At 50.5% G+C, this 19,474-nt stretch overlaps 4 protein-coding genes across 4 annotated transcripts; 2 read left to right on the top strand and 2 right to left on the bottom strand.

The window, feature by feature from the left end:
• Positions 1-3,000: 3,000 nt before the first annotated feature.
• Positions 3,001-5,441, top strand: PpBr36_03409 (uncharacterized protein; the record flags this gene model as incomplete). Its single annotated transcript, XM_029890581.1, has 3 exons — positions 3,001-3,792; positions 3,893-4,021; positions 4,110-5,441. 3 exons carry the CDS (start codon positions 3,001-3,003, stop codon positions 5,439-5,441), a joined length of 2,253 nt encoding a protein of 750 aa, XP_029753294.1.
• A 608-nt stretch (positions 5,442-6,049) lies between these two features.
• On the bottom strand, positions 6,050-9,719 carry PpBr36_03408 (uncharacterized protein; the record flags this gene model as incomplete). Its single annotated transcript, XM_029890580.1, has 3 exons — positions 6,050-6,128; positions 6,219-7,355; positions 7,423-9,719. The coding sequence occupies 3 exons, from the start codon at positions 9,717-9,719 to the stop codon at positions 6,050-6,052; spliced, it is 3,513 nt and encodes a 1,170-aa protein (XP_029753295.1).
• A 400-nt stretch (positions 9,720-10,119) lies between these two features.
• Positions 10,120-11,295, top strand: PpBr36_03407 (uncharacterized protein; the record flags this gene model as incomplete). Its single annotated transcript, XM_029890579.1, has 2 exons — positions 10,120-10,256; positions 10,332-11,295. The coding sequence occupies 2 exons, from the start codon at positions 10,120-10,122 to the stop codon at positions 11,293-11,295; spliced, it is 1,101 nt and encodes a 366-aa protein (XP_029753286.1).
• A 2,896-nt stretch (positions 11,296-14,191) lies between these two features.
• PpBr36_03406 (uncharacterized protein) lies at positions 14,192-15,850 on the bottom strand (the record flags this gene model as incomplete). Its single annotated transcript, XM_029890578.1, has 3 exons — positions 14,192-14,488; positions 14,545-15,239; positions 15,298-15,850. 3 exons carry the CDS (start codon positions 15,848-15,850, stop codon positions 14,192-14,194), a joined length of 1,545 nt encoding a protein of 514 aa, XP_029753287.1.
• Between the last annotated feature and the right edge of the window lie 3,624 nt (positions 15,851-19,474).

Here is a 19,474-nt window from a genome sequence, read left to right as displayed (position 1 = left end):
TTTGCCAGAAGTGGACGGGCGTTAGCCTCCGATAACACGTTCGCGACCCCCGATTTGCTTGAACATGCACGTGTCTGCCATGCAAACGGAGTCGCCCGCGAATGAGCCGGTGTTGGACCGGTGGCTTAGTGCATGTCAAAGGCAACTAAAAAAATATGCCACCGTCATAAAACTCGGTGGATTGTCTCCGGTCGCCGTCTTGCCCGTGAATCCCGGACCTTTCATGGCCATGCCGTATAGAGGAAGCCTCCTCCACATCGAAACGTAAGAGACGTGACGTGACCGAAAATAGATTTATCTCAGACTCAGGGAAACCCTAATCAAAGCTCTGGTGGTTGCCAGGCCTGGGACGTCGATGCGTTTTTTTTTTCTTATCTTCTTCTTTTCTTCTCTGGTGGTAGCACTTGTAGAGGGCGGTATTCATTTCGCTCTTGCATGTCGTGCGCAGCTCGCTGATAAAAGGAGGGCGCAGACACAATGTCAATCAATCTTTGTGGGAGTGGAGTATTATTAGTCTTTACAGGACTGGTTCCAGAAGGGTTGCACCCCACTTGATCCACTAATTAGGCAGTTGGACGCGGCCTGCTAGAAAACGCCATGCCGCTGCTGCCCAGCAAGTTGGGAACCTGTTAGCCATGGCGCGACGCCCTGTCAATCAGAAGGACCGTCCCCGACGGCATCTGTACTCTAATTTAGTGAAAGAGGGGTTCAGGTTACCAGTGCGCAAGGTGTCAAAGGGGTTTTCCGGTGGTGGCAGATGATCCCTATTACAGTGTAACATAGCATTCAGAGGCCGGAATCGGCGATATGGTGAGGGACGTTGCGATGGGCGACGCGATTGGGTAAAACATTCGTTTAATTCTTCCCACAGCAATTCCAATTCCTTTTTGCTGAAGCATATGGGCAAACTGGGCTTGCTGGGTTAATTGGTTGCACGATGGAAGCGATGCGCATAGCATGGGCTGTTTGTTTGATCCGTCGCATGACGTGAAGATCGTCAGCAAGCCCTCTCTTGGCATGCAATGCAAGTACAGACGAATCGGCATAAAGCTACGGTTGGTTACCTAGACTACTGCTAGTAGGGGCAGTTGGATTTTTAGGATTCTTCTATTCGTGAGATGAGGGATTGGGATCAGGATCAAATCTATCCCATCAACGCGCCGTCGTTAACTGGATTGTTTTTTTTTTATTTTTTTTTATCCCTTTACACCGTGGCCCGAGTTCTTGCGAAACTGAGCCATGAAATCGTACACAAACTCAAATGCAGACATTGAAGCAGCCCAGTATTCGAGGACAAGGGTACCAGGTCCCGTCAGCCGAAAAAACCATTAAGCTATGCTCCCGGTAAACCCCAATACAAAACGCCAGTACAAGAATTATCAGCTGATCTCGGGAAGGTGGCGATCAATCTAGCCGGTTTGTGTTCAGATGTGAGTACATACATATATCATTTCGTCCGGGGAAAGGGACTAAATCCCAGAATGGTTAACCGACAAGGCTGAACATACATGTAGTTAACTTCCAAGCTTTCTACCTGTAGAGACCTCCTTCATTCCATCGGCTCATGAAAGGGGATTGATTGGGTAAATAAAGGTGGTCTTGGTCAAGTCGACCCCACTGTTGACAGTACGCACATGCATCCGTCTTTGGTAAGGATCAAAGGAGAATATACAAAAGTCCCGACAGCAAGTCATGAGGACCGAATCAGCCAGGCAGGAAAAAAAAAAAAAAAAAAAAAAAAAAAAAAAAAAAAAACAACGAACTTGGTTAGCGAGGGATTTGCATCAAAGCCCGGGCGAGCATGCCATGTCATTATGAAGCTTGATGGCATTGCAAGCCAGGGACTGACGCTGATGTAGCACAGTACTGTATGTAGGTGGCAAGGGCTATCGTTTAGCGAACCCTTACCTAGGTTTTGCGGTTGGCCAGGGACCTTACCTTACCTACCAGTCCAGGCTGCGCTCCCACTTGGATATCACCTTTTGCTATGTATAAAGTACTTTTTCGTACATGCCGACTTGTCTTACTGCGAATACTACCTTGACCTGACAACTAATTAGCGGTAGGACTGCACACACCAGCCTAAATAAATACCTACCTTACTCAAGGTACGCACCATGTCATCAAATCCCCCGCGCGCCAGTGGTAAACAAAAGAGTTGACTGGCTGTCTACCAAATAGGGAATGAGGTCGGAGAAGCCGGAGTGCCGGACCCTTGTTCTCTAAGAGGTTTCGAGTCTCACCTTGCCCCCCTTCCTATTGCGGATACCGTAGTGCTTAGTGTAGGTACCCTACCACACACACTGTGGTCCCCTTCACATGTTCGCGCAGGCAGTCTTCAATCCCGTCGATTAAAACAGTTGCCGTTTCCACCATCCCCGTTTCTGTGGTCACCCGTGTGACAAACCCGACGACGAATAAATAAATCATCCTGGTGGGGTCCCCTTCGGCCTGTTCCATCCGGTGTGTTCCAGGCACGACGACCCGCCCGGAAATCGACAAGTCCAATTGAAGCTGCCCGCCCGCCCTTGACTTGACCTCCACTTCTGCATCCATACCCATACCTGTCTCGCCCGTTACCAAAAAACCAATTCAATCCCCGCCCCCAGCCCAGCCCTCCATCGTCTCAACCCCAAGACGTCCAAAAAGAAACGCGTTACTCTCAACCTAGTGTATACTGCAAGCCAAGGACGAAATTTGGCCATATCAAGCAGCAGTGACGTTTTGAGTCAAAAGAAGAAGTACATTTCTGTCTTTCGGCTGGTACGATTGAAGGGAAGCTCCACCGACAAGGCCTGAAGGAGCTACCTCAGTTGGGGAAAACTCCAACAACCCAGCGACTGCGCAGGACTGTGTGCATTCTCACTGCCCACCGCGGGAAAAAAAAAAAAAAAGACATCAAGAACCACGCACACCAGGAGGACAAACTATTCTTCCTGCCATAGCCAGAAGAAGAGATATATATATATATATATCCGCCAAAAGGCGTCCTTCTCGACCATGGGTCGCGCACCAACCAGTGGCAACTGCCACACGTGTCGCATGCGTCGCGTCAAGTGCGATCGCGCACGTCCAGCATGCGAGCGATGCACCAAGGCGGGCTTTGAGTGCAAGGGATACGAGACGGTTTTGCGGATGCAGAGTCATTCTTTTGTAGCCGACGCCCAGACTGGTACCGTCAAGTTCAGCACAATCCAGACAGTATCATCATTTCCAGAAGCCAGACCAGGCGAGGCTCCCTTGCATTGCCCCAAGAGCAAGCGACAACAACAACAACCGCAGCAGCAGCAGCAACAACAGCAACAACAACAACAACAACAACAGCTTGTTCGCGCCAAAAAGACCGCTGCACGTCGACAGCAGTCTCCTTCACCTAAACGTGCGTCCTCTGTCAGCCGTTCTCGCAGCAGTGCCAACGATACCAGCTCCGATGGAGGATCCAACTCGGGCACAGCCAGGTCCAGCCCACCGCCGGAACTTTCTCTGGAGGGCTTTGTTGACCAGATAACCTTTTCCTACTTTTTCCATGCATATGGCTGGATCAACATGCACAGTATTATGCTGCAGGACTCAAGAGTGCGAGATACTCTCCTCGAGGGCATGGGGCACGATAGCCTGCGGGCCTTGGCCTACGGTGTCATGGGCAAAGACCAACACATCGGTAGCCTGCAGTCGAAAGGGGCTCGTCTGTACGGAACTGCCCTTGGAAAACTACGCAAGAAGATGTCGTCACAAAGCAAAGACGAGCTCGCGGCGTTGATCAAACCCATTGCAATCATGGGGTCTTATTTGGTATGTACCAAGCAAGCCTACGGCAGTTCGCGGCCTGACATTCCTGTTTGCGGTACATGCCAAGGCGTTAACTAACAAACTTTCTTTCCATGAGTACTAGATCACGGTAGAAAACGATCTACGGTTCACACATCACCGTGGACTGTCGCGCATCTTGGAGTACTGTGGACCGGAGTATTTCCAGTCGCCCAGCTTGCTACCTGTCTTTGATTCTTGCCGCTTGACAATGGTATGTTAAGTCACGCCAACTGTATATTGGCCTAAGATACACACATACACACACACAAAAAAAACTAACAATCTGATCTTGTTTTCAGATTTCCAATTCCATGGTCCGGCGCACTCCAACGTTTCTTTCACAGGAGAAATGGAAGACCATACCATGGGAGAAGGCACCGCACCTAAAGACTTGGTCAAGTAGGCTACTTGACATCATGGCCGATATCCCCGAGCTAATCTCCGGAGTGCTTGGTGTCATGGCAGCTCGTATAATGTGGCAGAACAGCAATTTCTCACCGGTATATGCTGAGGATCCCAACGAGGTTCCACGATTGCAGGGCAAGGTTCAAGATCTAAAAGTCAACTTGGCAAACTGGCTCAAAGTTTGGACCGAATCCAACCCCATGGCGATCAAAGTCCTAGAATGGGCTTTTAACAGGGCAGCCCATGACGAATATCGTCCCGGCTTTGAAGGTTATTCTGGTCCAGACGTTTACGACTATTCAGTCTTACTGCCTCCGTCTCCTCCCTCGTTCTTGGAGCCAACAGAGGAGACCTTCACCTTGATGCAGGAAGTATCATTATACACGACGGTGCTCATCTGGACTGGCCGTCTGACAAAATATCTAGCCGGAGCAAGCATCGGCCACGACAACATCAACTTCTACAACACACCCTTCAGCACCACCTGCACCTGCTGCACGTCTCGGCTGAAGAACTTGTGCGACACGGTTCCAGACTCGCATGCAGACGTCCTCCAGGTAACAGTCGCACCGGATCCGGAGATGCAGTGGAACTTCAACGCGGCAAGGATCGCCATCGCGCCCATCAAGGTCTCGCCTAACCACGAGCAGCCGCAACCTGTGCCAGACTTCTGCTGGGCTGCGCACAAATACCCACCAAACTCGGCCGAGATGGAGAGGCTCAGGCAGCAGAAGAAGCAAGAAGAGGAGATGAAGAACGCCCAGGACGGTCTGGCAAAGGAGGTCAAGTCTTTTAACCGCCCTCTGCCGGTGTTGTCGTCAGCAAAGAGCGAGCTCAAGACGCCACCATTGTCAAGCCCGGTCGAGTCGAAATACAATGGCACCTCAGGCAGTCCAGGCATCACCAATAATCTACCCACGCCGCCGCAGTCGGCCGTTTTTAACGACGACCCCTTGACGCCGCCGCAGTCGGCCAAGCCACCCATGCTGCTGCCCGCCGACGTGCGCTTCTCGAGTCAGCTACGCGTGCTCGGCTGGCTGACGGATCAACTCCCTGCCAGTCGACCGCAAGTCCTCGCGACGCTGGCGTCCATTGGGTTGGGACACTGTGGTCACGACGTGCGACCCATTGACGGCCTGCCAGAGGTGGGCAATGTCGTAAAAAGAGTGTTGCATTCGACTCAGTTTGAGGGTTCAGAGAACGTTTTACTGAAGAGATATCGCTAAAGTTTTGGTGTTGTCAGTGAGATGGTGTGTTTACGGTTTGGGATGGACTTTTTCTATGACATTTTTAAAGAGTTGCGCGTTCTCGGGGACATTTGTACGTCATTGTGGAGTATCAGCAACCACATGTGTTTGGATTTTTTTTCTTTTATCTGGTTTTGAGCGTTGCAAAGGAGTTAGGAGCGAAGCGATTCCACGGGCGTGAAAGGAAGGGTGTCAACCAAAGCAAACCCTTGCGTGAATGGCCGGCCACACGATCGTTCTGGAAAACCCTGAGAGCGGGAGGCATTTGCATTTTGAGATATTGACATTTTGCAGATTCAGCCCGCATATTGTTCTACAGGTACTCAGTTCCATGTTGTCAATGCAAGTAGTTGTCATGAGCCATTGGATCCTGTGTTCGCTGTCGTGTATTGTTATGGATTCATCATTCCCCGTATGTTTTACATCTACGCCGTCTGTATCTAATCTAGGTATGCAATCAAACCTCGTAGCTCATACAAGTCGTCTCTATAAATTCCCCCTCCAGACCGGCCAAGAAATCCACCACCGCAGCCGCATGTGGCTTCTGTGTACGCCCACGCTGTGTTCCATGTTTCCTCTTGATCATCTCAACTCAGTAGCTCTTTGATATCCTCAATCCTCGCCAGTCTCTTTTCGTCATCAGACATCATTCCTAAAGACGTAGCACTGAAAAAAAGCAAATAACCAAAAGTCAGTAAAAGAAAAAAAAAAAAAACAAGCAAGACCGAGCAAGTGATGTGTTTTGTTGCCACTCACATAAACTTCTTCCTGTCCTGAATCTTCAGCATCCTCTCCTCGACGCTGTTCTTGACAATGAACCGATAGACCTTGACCTCCTCCGACTGGCCCATGCGGTGGACACGGTCGATGGCCTGCGACTCGACGCTGAAGCTCCACCACGGGTCGCACATATAGACGCGCGACGCCTGCGTCAGGTTCAGCCCGACGCCGCCGGCGCGGAGGCTGATGAGGAAGACGGTGAACTTGTTGCAGGCCTTGAACTCCTCCAGGACCGCGACGCGGGCCTTTTGCGCCATGGTGCCGTCAAGCCTGACGTGATGCATGTTTGCGCGGTCCAGCGAGCCCTCGATCAGGGTCAGGAACGAGGTGAACTGGCTGAAGACGACCACCTTTGCGCGCGGTCGTTCGCGGCGGAGGTCGCGCAGGTGTTGGATCAGCGCCACCACCTTTGTGGACGAGTCGTTGACGCCAACGCGCTGCAGGCTGATCCGCCGCGGCTGGTCTGGCTGCTTCTGCTTGAAGACGTTACCCGGCTTGCCCTCGTCGTCGTCGTCGTCGTCGTCGGATACGTCGTTATCGTGCCGGACAACTTCGAATAGGTCCCGCTCGTTGATGGGCTGTCGACAGCTGACACAGCGGGGAACCTCGTGACGGTCTGTTTGGTGCTTGATGTAGTCGAGAATGCACTTTTTGCACGTCGAATGCCAGCAGCCCGTGACAGTCTGTTCAATCATGGGTTCTTCAGTGCATATGGGGCATTCATTCGTAGCTTCGTCGCGAATCTGCGAGAGGACGTGCGCTCCAAACGCGTTGGCATCCGCCGGGTCGTCAGTACTGGCAGTGAAGCGCTCGATCAATGAATGGAGGTCCATGTCGTCGGCGAGACCGGCCACGGCATCAGCCGCCGCGCCTGCTTCATCCTCGTCTGCGACGATATCCTGATTTCTCACGAGGACGGGATGACAGCAGGACTGACGCAGGCGTAAAATCTGCGCAAATATGCTTGTGTAAGCTTTCATGACTGTGCCAGCCTCAACGTTCTTCTGGAAAGCAGATCGGGCTCTGTTGATGATGTGGTCATAGACTGCACGCTCCGTCTTGGAGAATTCGACATCTACAATCTCGATGGTCTTTGGTGGTAGCGCCACAAGTCTGTTTCGCAAACTGGGTTAGCATTGAGCATTGAGTCCAAAGGTAGTTTGTACCCCTTGGCGCTTACGGTTGTCCAGATGGAGTTTTCATATCCTTGGTCCTCCTCATAACCAACGGCTCTAGGACGGTCTGCACGACATCCAAAGCACGCATGAAATCCTTTGACTCGAACGGAACCGTAATGAACGTCCGCCAAAAGGAGAAGTTGTTCCAGGGCTCGACGCGTAGGAAGCGGACAAGACTGAAAAGATCCTCCAGCCTATTCACAATAGGAGTTCCCGTCAGCACCCATCGGTGATCTGCACTGAGCTCGTAGCAGGCTTTGGATGTCTTGGCCTGCCGGTTTTTGATATTGTGTGCTTCGTCCAGAATGACGCGTAGGAAGTTGACAGAAAACAGTCCAGTATGCCCCTCCCGCTTTCCAGACTTGCCCCCGGCAATCTGTCCGAACTCGGATAGCACAATGCCATAGCTCGTGATGATAACATCCGGAGCAGTGTTTGGATTGGAACATAGAGCCTGGAGGTTGGCATGCTTGTCGTTGCCATAGTATACTATAGACTTCAAGGTGCCCTCTTTAGAAGCATTCTCAGCCTCGCTTTGCCATTGCGATAGCAATGACATGGGTGCTACTACAAGAGTTGTGTACGGAGCTGGCTGCACCTTGTTGCCGCCACCAGGCGTGCGCTGCAAGTCATTAACCGTGAGGGCTGTTGCGCCTGTTGTGGCAGCCGCATGGGGTTTGTGGGTATGTATTAAACTCAGCATCTGGATTGTCTTTCCGAGACCCATTTCATCCGCAAGTATGCCACCAAGACAATGCTGCTCCTGAGCCGGGAATTCAAGTGACATTTCACCAGAATAAGGGTTGACATAAAACTTCGGTTGGTCTGCGACCTGGGGGACGTCTTTATCGTCAAAGTCTTTAGTAGGCCACTGATATTCTTCCCAGAGTGGGTGAATAGAAGATTCGCGGTCCTCGCCGGCCTCGTCTTTCTCCTTGGCAAGCATCCAATATAGAGACTGCTTCTGATATGGCCGAAGATCCATCGCAAAAGTTTCAGCTGGCTCGGCTTCCGGGGTATCAAAGTCGAAAGACTGGGCCTTCTTGTATAAAGCATCTAGCTGATCCTGCTCCAGCTCTTTCCCGTCTTCGGCTTCTGACTGCGGCGAGTCTGAATTGTCGGCACTTATATTTGGTGCTTGCGCTTCCTTCTGGTCGTCCATCTCGGCCGCCTTCAAAAGCCCCTGACGTGATTTTTTGGCAGCTGCCTCATTCACACGTGTTGGCATTAGGTTGATTTCTTGAAAGAGGCGAACGAGTGCGACTTGTCGAAGTCGAAGGTTGCGCTCTTCGGCAGTTTCCTGTTCCTCAAACATGCCAATGTTGCGATTGTCTGACAGCTGAAATCGTCTGGTATCAAAAGCCTCGCTGAGCAGGGAGCATCGCAGCTGTATGAATACCGTGTCATTCGTCCTTAACCTTTCCGGCGCATATACGCAGGTGCCTTCGAACTTGCAGACCTTTTGGTCTATCAAAGTAGACACCCAATTAGCAGTATCTTTGGCAAGGCGACCTATTTCAGTTCCCTGACGATCTGTGAATCGAACTATAACATCGACTCTCTTGGCCGCGGCTGCGCTAACACGAAGTCCTCCCACGGCAGCTCCAAGCTTATTCGTAGCACTTTTGCCTCTGGTTGGGGGTTTGGGCGGTTGTATTTTTTGTCTCTCAATCTTCACTATATCGCCATGCTTGAGCAAATTTGTACCGCTCCGTGTGGCCCAGCCCTCCACTCCAAAGGCCCCAACATATCGTGACCCAGGGGCCCCCGGGCGGATGGCAGGCCGACTAGAGACTGGATCGATCTTGGCCCCGTCCCTGCCATTCGACCGTATAGATGATGCTATTGTAGTAGGTGTTTGTTTCGGCTTCGACTTGTAATTTTTCCATGTGCCGTCAAAATACATGTTGACGGCCTGCTCGAGATTACTGCCGCATTGTTGGCGGATGATGGCTAGGATATCAGGCTTCACCTCGACACCGACGACGGCTTCGAAAGTGGCTTGATCGAATGCAGAAGTGTCCTCGGGAGGGCCTTCTGGCCGGGGAATCGCCTGGGTCGTCCTTGTACCTAATGGCTCTCCTGGTGTGGAAGACTGATTTGGAAGTGTCGGTGGGGCGTTAAGTGCATCTTTTCTATATGGTACCTCGACGGATGACGGACTTGGCCTGCGACTCTGTGCAGCTGCTTCGTCGTCAGAGTCGCTAAAGAAGCGGCGCTTCTTTGATGGAGGCTCCGAGGCATCTGAAAGTTCCATCTGGCCATGAAAAGCGTGATCTAAAGCAATCGGAGGGGCCATGTCAAAAGTGGCGAGACAAGGCCTGTGAAATGCTTCAAAGATTGATTTTTTGGAAGACGCGACTGACAAGATCGGACGCGTTCTCCAGACTTAACCGCGTTAATGGGTTTTACTGGCCCCACTTGCCGGCAGATTTTAAACCGCTAACATTTCGTCATGATTTCGTTACCCCTGCAAAAAAAAGTCGGGGTCTACTTCTTGTGTCAGTGGGCGCCTCGACATGGTAGCGCATTGCTTCGCGAGAGATGGAGATTTTTAGTTCTGAGAAGGTCACTGCTGAGACTGGGTTTCAAGCAATTGGATTGAGTAGGATGGTCTAATAGTGGGATTGCTTGCTATTTTTTTATTTTTTATTTTATTTTTTTTACTCAGAGCCATCTTCCCATCCCTGCGCAATATCATGCTGCGCACGAAAAGTATTCGGAGCGCCTCGTCGCAGCTCAAGTTCTACCCCGGCAGCTTCGCGCAGCCCCGCCGTGGTATAGTGACCGAGGCCGATGTTGAAAAGGCACGCGCCTACTGTGTTAACCAGCTCAGGTTGGTAAAAAGCCTCGCGTCAACTAATCTTTAACAAACACAAAGGCGCCCCCCCTGCTAACCCTGTGTCTTCAGACACGGCGACTACGAAGCCTACCTAATCCGCCGCTTCCTCCCTCCCTCAGCCCAAGACGCATACGATGCCTTCCGGACGCTCAATCTCGAGCTCGCCCGGCTGCCGGAGACGGTATCCAACCCGCTGATAGGCCAGATGCGCATGCAGTTCTGGCGCGACTCGATCAACAGCACATTCGCTGGCAACCCGCCGCGGGAACCAATCTCCATACTCCTGCACAAGGTCATCAGCGACCTGGGCCGCCGGGGATCTCCGTCGTCGATCAAGTTCTGGCTGTTGAGGTTGCTGAGCACGCGCGAGCAGTACATGGACAACCGCCCATTCACCAGCCTCGCCGCCCTCGAGGACTACGGAGAGAACACGTATGCGACGCTCATGTACGCCACCCTGGCCGCCACGGGCCTGCGCTCGCTGCACGTCGACCATCTGGCTAGCCACATCGGGAAAGCCTGCGGCATCACCGCCATCCTCCGCGGTGTCCCTGTTCTGGCGGCACCGAGGCCATCGGTTCAGTCACCCCTGGGAGAGAATGCCAGCAGCAGCGGCCCGGCGATCCTGCTGCCGCTGGATGTCATGGCCAAGGCCGGAGTCCGGGAGGAGGATGTCTTTCGTCGTGGGCCCGAGGCTCCTGGTCTGCAGGACGCCATTTTCGAGGTGGCAACCCGGGCCAACGATCATCTAATCACTGCCCGGGAGATGCTCAGGAACCTCAAAGCTGGCCAGAGCCCGGGCCATGATTTCGAGCACGAGGGGGAAAGTGAGCACGTCTACGATGCAAAGGATGCCAGTGCAGAAAGGACACAGCTCGAGATCAAGCGTGGGTTCGGGACCTTGTTGGAGGCTATCCCGGCCGTTGACTTCTTACAGCGCCTGGAGAATGCCAACTTTGATCCATTCAGGGTCAAGTCGAGCTGGAAGCTGCCTTGGAGTTTATGGAGAGCAGCACAAAAGCAGCAGATATAAGCCAAATTCTTTGGTGCCAGCATGAGCCCACTCACGTTATACCATATACCCAGTAGGTTGTATTGTTATGTACAAAAACACATTCATGAACTATCATCGTATTACCTTTCTTTTTGTGTCGTGTTTTGGTGTACTGGAAGGTTATGGCGGTCTCCTGTGCTCCTACATTACTAGCTGAGGAGATGTCCAGTCAACCCTCGGATCTCAAATTACTCCCAACTCTCCTTATGCATACGGACGCGACAGTCTGCTTCACTGCTGCTGCCGGTGTCGGCATCAAGATATGTGCACATGGCGTAAGACATCGGAGTTGAACGCCCACAAGACAAATGCGCACCAAGATGTTCAACATTGCACACGTCAGCAAGTCGACGGGGACTGATACGGCGGCTGGAGGGCCACAGAATAGGTTGGTGGTCGTGTGCAAAGTAAAATACTGTATCTTGGACCTATTGTCGGCTCAATGCGCTTTTGGCGACATGACTAGTTCCTGGTGGTGGTTGAACTTTAACCAGGGACAGATTCCCAAGCGGCAATTACTATAATAGATATTTTTGTCGACAAAGAGTGGAGTGCATTGATCGGGTCATTGATTGAAGAGTAAGAACCCGCCCCCCCAAGACTCCCATGTAGAGATTCCTAGTGTTTGCCATCAGACGGTCCTTTCGCGCCCGATTCGGGATATTGGGCTGGATCTCTCCGCCAGATCGGATGATCGGGACCCAAAGTCGCCGTTAGCCCGTCTTTCAAAGATAGGGCAACGTAAGTAGGCTTACTTTAGTCTTGGTCTGTCCACTTTGACGTCTGACATGCGCAGTCAATGGGCTGCACACACACACCCTGATTGTCGAAGAATATGGCCAGAAATAACCACAGTTCACAACCAGTCTTCTTGCTATCTGACATGTTTCTGTGGCAACAACGGCCGCGCGGTTGGCCCAAGGTAATGTCGGGTTAAAGTTTCTTTGGTTCCAACAAGAGCATTTTCATATACGGGCGCCGTCGCGGATGGAGGACTCACAATGTTTTCATGATCAAACCTTGGAACTACCAAAAGCTTGGAAAAAGAAGACATTCGATGCAGAAAAAAAAAACCTAAGAATAAACATTGTAATGATACAGGACATTGAAGTCAAGTAAATGGCATTGTGCCTAAACGGATTTGACCGCCAGGGGATTTACCCTGTACGATCAATTCGCAAAGCCTTTGAGTCAAACAAGTCTGCCCTACTGGTGTTGCAAGGCCTCTCAAAGCAGTAATACCGTTTAAAAAAAGCCTTAGTAAAAATAACAAGTCCGGTAAGCCGGGCACCCCAATCAAAAGCCTCATTCTACTCATTCTTGAAGCAGTATAAATTTCCATGTTCGCAATCAGTTCTAATGACCAGTTTGCTTCCCCCCAACAGACATCAACTTGATCTACCCACTCCTTAAATAATAATCAATTCTTCGTTCTCACAGTCATGCTATTCAGAAACGCCCTAGGCGCGTTAGCTATGCTCGCGCTGCCGGGCAAGACCGTCGGGTCACCGGGCCGGTGCCTTATTATCGTTTTGGAGGACTACAAACCGCAATATGGCCCTTTTTACGCCTACAAACCGACAGAGGCCACGACCTCCAACGGGGGCGAAGACTTCAAGTGGAAAGTCGGTAATGTTTGGGTCGAATTCCGTGTCAAAGATGATTGTTCCATGGAAAGAAAGGGGGGCACTCGCGAGCCTAAGCCTTATCGAATTCAGAGTATTGATAATGCCTTCTTGTCAACGGAAGCCAAGGAATATTTGAAAGGGAGGTGGGGTTTGACGTGGATGGAAGTTGCTGAGGGCCGGCATGTTAACCACGTTGGCAGGCAAAAAGAACCACCCCTTGGCACCGTAGATTGGCCACAGGTACTTTCACGGCAGGGTTAATGTAATTTAAAACTTTTGACCCACAGGTACTTCGTTCGTTTTTTCCCAGGTATCGCAGTTGTTAATTAATATACCGATTTTGAAACCTGAAATTACAACCACCATCGATTTTATGATGTTGTTTTTTCTGTTAAATAATTAAAGCCGCAACGCGTTTTTCAACTTTGCAAAAAAAAAAAAAAAAAAAAAAAAAAAAAAAAAAAAAAACACGTTAATCGCCATTATAACGAAACATTTTACTGAACCCCAACGAGCACGCGTTCGTACTTTTATACAACGCCGGGTCGGGGTTCCACACACCTGCAAAGTCGCCAACACTGTTCAGGGGTGGTGATTTTTACCCCTACCACGAAGTAAACCTAAAATAAAATAAATAAAGCCAAATAGCCGATGCTGATGGTATATACCAGGCCATGAAGGAGACGGGGTAATTTGCCCATACTAATAGTACACAGTAAAAATGTAACTACGTTTGTAGTGAGTACTGAGCGACTCCGCTGAAAAGGATAACCAGTCCATGACTGTTCTGTTGTTTTTCTAAATTGAGCTCCATTTCAAGCTTTCTTCCAGTCTTTTCAAAATATGCATCAATGAGAGCGAGTCGTCTTCTCCCTCCATTAAGCCAAGTAATCCCTTTTTTTGATTCCCAGTCCCATATGCACTACCCGAACGCCACCGAGACTGGCCAATCCATGCCAGTCTGGTTCCCATGATGCCGCGATCTTGCCGCAGTAAAAGAAGACAAAAAATCCATAACTCTGTTGGGGTATAATGCGGATAAAAAAAAGGCGAAGCAAAGTGAGAAGAAAATGCGTAGCTAGCATCCCCCCCGGTTGGTGGTTCTTTGTGAGTTATGAGAGTGATTTTAACATTATGAACGCTTTTTCCGGGGTGCAAAGTCGTCGCGAATACAAATTATCGTTATGCTCGTGCTTTTTTTTTTTTGTTTTGTTTTGTTCTGTTTTGGAACCGTCAAACCGTTCTGTTTAGACTGAGCCTGAAGCCTCTGCATAACTGCTTGGCGGCGAGCGAGTCATTGGAGACGTGGGAGACGATCCCCCCAGCAGAGTTTCGATGTTGCTGAGGTCCAGCTCGTCGGTCGAACCTTCCGAGCCGCAGTACGCAGGAGGGGACGCGGGGACCATCGAGTATATGGGCGGGGCTTCGTTGTCCCAGCTTATGCCCAACCCCGCCGGCTCGGTGAGGATGACATTGAAGTGCATACGCATTATCCGACCGACGCCTGTCTGTGTCACCATGTCTAGCTTCTTTGCTGGGGCGTACTGTTCAAATAGTTAGCCTTTGCTAAGCCAAGGAATACAAAGGGCTCAGTCCTTACCTCTTGAGACACCACCATCTCAATCTCAAGCTGATGCGTGACCTCAGTACCGTCTGCGCACTTGGTGTCGCATACGTATCGTTTGTGCTTCTTGGACTTTGTCGATTCTGACTCGAGCCTCTTGCTCAGACCCCAGTCGAACTCCATCTCGACAGTGGCATCATCGGCAGAAGAGTAATTGCTCTTCCAGCCCTTGAAGTAGGTCTGCTCGCCGATTATTCTGCTATCGGTCCTCTCCAGGCCCTTCTTTGCTGGACCGGCATCTTCCGAGGTCGCCTCGTCCTTTGGTGCATGCTTCTCACAGGCGGGCGCAATGACTTTTGACTTTTCCTCAAGCTTCCACGATAACTTTTTAAGCTTCCAGAACTCTACTGTTCCGCAATTTGGGTTGGACTTGGCGATGCCGTCCAGGCGGAGCGACAGCGTATTAACGCCTAAGGGGTGAATCACTTGGGGATAGTGTGCGCTCGATTTGACGTCAATGGGAGGGAACACGCGTATCGAGTGATGCGGCACGTCTGCTTCGGGCTGGGAACGTTTGACCTCGATATTTTTGTCAAACTTGATGCCGGGGCCGTGGCCTGGGCCAGGAGTGGCTTCGGCGTGGAATTCGTATGCGATGTTTACCAACGGTCCGTCCATAGTAGCGGGGAGGTGACCGCCAAGTAAGAAAGAAAAAGGGAAATAGTGTGACCCTTGTGGCGCATGTTAGCTTTTGTGGAGGAAACAATACTAGGGACGGGAATCGCTTACCCTTTGTCAGCATTAGCGGTGCCTTGAGAAAAGACCAGCTTTGAAGCTCCGTGTACTGATGTGTACAGTCGTGACAATGCGCAGTAAAGGGGCGTTTCTGGGTGACATGTATCCTGAGGGTGCCCGTGAAGGACTCAACGGGCACATCCTCCTTTAGTTCCATATGCATCGAGCCTGAAAACAAGGCACCGGTGCTGGTTGATGCATCTCCGTAGAGGACCAGGGGTGGCGATTCAACTTTGAGGTCCAAAGTAGCAGCTTGGTTGGGGTGCTGGTGGATGTGCAGGTCCTTGGTTCCGCGGATGAGCTGACCAAGACCGTTGAGGGATAGTCTGTGGTGATGGTGCCCCTCAGACGACGACTCGTGCCTTTCTGGAGTCATGACGCCCGAATCTTCTGCCTCCTCGTTGATAGATGATGCGTAAGAAGGGGATGCGCTCCTGGAATGCCTGGGAGTTTGTGGGGGACTTTTTTGGCGCTTGAATCCAGCGGCGAGTTGGGCCTCGAGGGTATGCGTCGAGGTGCGCAGGAAGTTTGCGACGCGGTGAGGCATTGTGGCAACTTTCCTGGAACTTATGCCCTCGATGTTGTACGCGGGCTTGTCGTAACTGTGGAGTAATCTAAAGGCAGGCACCCACGACGCAGTATGTTGGTAGTTTTGGTGGTGGCTACCGACTGGCTGGCTCACTTATGAGCTGGGCTCCTGGCTGTTGCGTCTGCAGCTGTTGGCGATGTAATACAGGCACCTCAAATTGCTGCAGGTGCTCGAGGGGAATCAATTGATTGGTTGGTAATTGGCGATGTACCTTCCCCAAAGTGTTGAAAAAAAAGTCTTTTTTTTTTCTTGGGGAAAGGAACTTGATTGTCAGGAACAGGCCATGGGAGGCGCACGCCTTTAAGGTATAAGCCAGTGCAGGGCGACAAGACCGAGGAATTCCTTTTTGGGTAAGAAAACAGACTGCTTGTTTTTGCCCTGGTCAAAATACTCGCAGTTCGGAGGTCGCACGGAAACCTGCCGGCTTCGCGTTTGGTCTGGTGACTGGTCCGAGTGTGGGGGTGCGACTGTCGTAGGTATTGCGCACTATACCTCTGTAGCTTTCTGACTACTGCTGCAGTGGCTCAACTGCCAAAAAAAGTATCTACCAGCTAGCGCCAAGCAGACTAAGCAGAGCGGTATTGGCGCAGTTCCTCGGCTGTAAGGTGACGTTACTTGCTTGTCCAACTGAGGAGACGAAACTTCTCTTGGTAGTTAGCAATAGCGAATTGTAACTAGCGCGTGACTGTTCTGTAAATGAATTTGATACAATTAGTTGTTGCGCTTCCCCTCACCAAGGGGCTTGATGGTAACCCAAGTATACATAAGTTTGGGGTTTGCTAGGTAAGGTACCTACCAAGAGCTTGTTTCTGAGCTTGTGCAGGGTTGCGGGGTCTAAATGAAGTCAGGCGCCTCTGTCTCTCCTGTTTTTGTCGTCTTCTGGGTTGACTGCGCAACGAGAGCAAACAAATAAATGAAAAAGGATTTTGAAAATCTGTCGATGTTCGCAGCATTAGAGCCAGACACGGTGCGATGCGCCGGTTGCGGGATCGCGTCATCTTTATATGACTTAGAAAAATAAAAATTTGCAAGCTCGCCTCGTGATGCCGTTTATTCAAAGGGCAGTTTCCATCAGGTAATTCTCGTGTCATAGGGCGACGGGGGCCCCTGGTGGGCCGCAGGGATGGGGGAAAAATCAGAGAAAAAAAGGTCCATGGTTTGCGTCCACACTCTCCAGCAAGGCAACACCCCCGACTGGGCGGAGGATTAAAAAAGAGAGAGAAAAAAAAGTTTACAATGACATTAAAGTGGTGCATTCAGGGCCTGGCCCGCGGTGGCGTCAGGGATTATCGCCGCGGACCAGCTTTACTTTACTGGCGGCTTTTGGCGACTAATCCACGGAGCTCAAAATTGACTCTGTAGTCAGTCGCGGGTGTATGATTCACTTGCAACTCTCGATTTCGGCGCCGAGAGCATAACGGTGCCGCGCAAGTATTATGCCGAAGCAACCCCGTCGAGCACTGTACTGAACAAACATCTTTAGTCCGACGGCTATTAGACTGTTGCTTGAGCCAACAAGGTCGAAATTTTACTGTGTAAGCGCCCAGGGTGTGTCACTCTGGTACAAGTTCAAATTCAAGTACCGCAATATAGGCATGGAGTGGTAACAAAGCGGCATGATTCTGTGGATCGGCGACTCCGCTTTGAGCCGCCTTCAGGCTTTTCCATGATGGGTACCAGGCGAGCTGGGCACAGAAAAGATCCATGAATTTTCGACTGTTCTACACCTACTTTGTACACCGCTGCTACATAACCGGCCTCTCTTACTTTTCGCGGTCAAGTTTTTAGGTTTTTTGTCAACCTAAAAGATATCAAAGCATTCAAACCACACCTGTACTATGCAGGCAGACCAAACTGTTGCAATAGTATGGCACCATTTCCCCTAGCAACGTGACAGAACACGTTGGGATGAGGTGATAGTTTGATGTGACAGTGTACTTCGTTCAGTACCTTACCTATGCTACAACATGATGTTAGCCCCTGGCAGTTTCTGGAAGTCACGCGCCCCATTTATAAGCTTGGCCCCGCCATGTGCCCGTTCGCAGCTGAGTCTGGAAAAAGCTGAATGGGGGGTTCAGAAACGACATAATGACCCACCTAATTCCAAGGACTTCGACCATCGCGTGAATTGAATTTTTTTTCTCGATGCCAAAGTCCACTTATTATGCGTTGCCCATCAGGGTTGCTCCCAAGGAACCTAGGTAACTGGCTTCCGTCGGAAAACCTATTGCATCATTCTTGTTAAAATCCTAAACTTGATAATTCTTTTTCACATACGCAAAGAGCACAGACTTGAAGAATCAGTGTTATAGAACGCAATTGGCGCACCGAACGTCTTTCTTCTCGACTATATATAGTACTTCTGTGGCTTACAGAAACCTATGTACAGTATAACGCACAGTAGGCGCATGATGGGAGAGTGCCCTTGGCACATTTGCAGCTTGTGACGACAAAAAAAAAAAAAAAAAAAGAAAAGGAGAGAGAAGGAAAAAATTGGTTCAAAAATCCCCACATCTCCCGTCAGCCCTGTGGAACCCCAGCTTCTTTTTCTTCGCCTGATCGCCATCACATTCTTCCCCCAAAAGTCCAAAATTACCACACAGAGGAGCAATGGGTGCATCTCCGCGGTGCCAGCTCTTTTCCTTCTATCATGTGCACATATACAACTTTGCTGCAGTTTGAAATGCTAGAATAACTTCAACCACAGCCTTCATTGGCATACCAAACTCCTCACTTGCTAATTCATCAAAGGTCGGACCATAGATCGCATCATCCACCATCCATAGATCGGATCAAGAATTACCTGATGTTTACTAGCCAAGCTTTTCCTGGTCTGGATGAGCTGACACCCTAGGTCACCGTGGGCCGCACCGTGGGGGGTTTTTTTTTTCTTTTTTTTTTCTCCGACCATTTTATCCAGGGTCAAATTTTCACGGTAGGTAATACGTAATGAGTAATTGCTCATAGCCAAACGTTTTGACACATGCGCCCAGAATGTAACTATGTAGCAACGAGGGAGGGTTCAAACAAAGCAACTAGTCCTTTTCAGAGCATTCAGACTGATGAACAAGAGCGCAGAGCGCTAGTAATGTGCGCTGGCCCAAGCAGGCAACCCCTGTGATCCATGATTACCCCGAAAGTCGGTAGGTGCCTACCTGTGTTGTTGCATCAGGCACGCACCGCCGGCTGACGACAAGTAGCCTACCATCGAGGCGCTCCAGTCCGGGAAAAAGCTTTCATTGCTACAAATACTACTGTGCTCCGTTTAGAATAGAGTAGGTCTTTACTCAATCCCAATTTCATCTAGAGTCCAGAAACCATGGACGCTTGTCGCCGTTACCGGATATGTTAACAACCACTCAAGTCAACAACACCACCCGCGTTTTCTTCGCTAGCAAGAAACTGACAAGTCAAATTCGTAACTATCCCCGTAGCTCTTACACCGCCCGGGAAAGGAATGCGGTGACTAAATACGGCACGACATTTGCAGCAGTACCAGACAGGGACTAGTCTGTCAGAACCAGGTACACATCATGATGAATGGGGCTACCACGGTACAATGAGAAGGAGAGAGAAGAGAAA

The sequence above is a fragment of the Pyricularia pennisetigena genome, chromosome 3, assembly GCF_004337985.1.
Source record: "Pyricularia pennisetigena strain Br36 chromosome 3, whole genome shotgun sequence".
In the NCBI taxonomy this organism is placed as follows: Eukaryota; Fungi; Ascomycota; class Sordariomycetes; order Magnaporthales; family Pyriculariaceae; genus Pyricularia; species Pyricularia pennisetigena.
The sequence above is the reverse complement of the archived record's forward strand: the minus strand, read 5'-3'. Positions and strand labels throughout refer to the sequence as shown.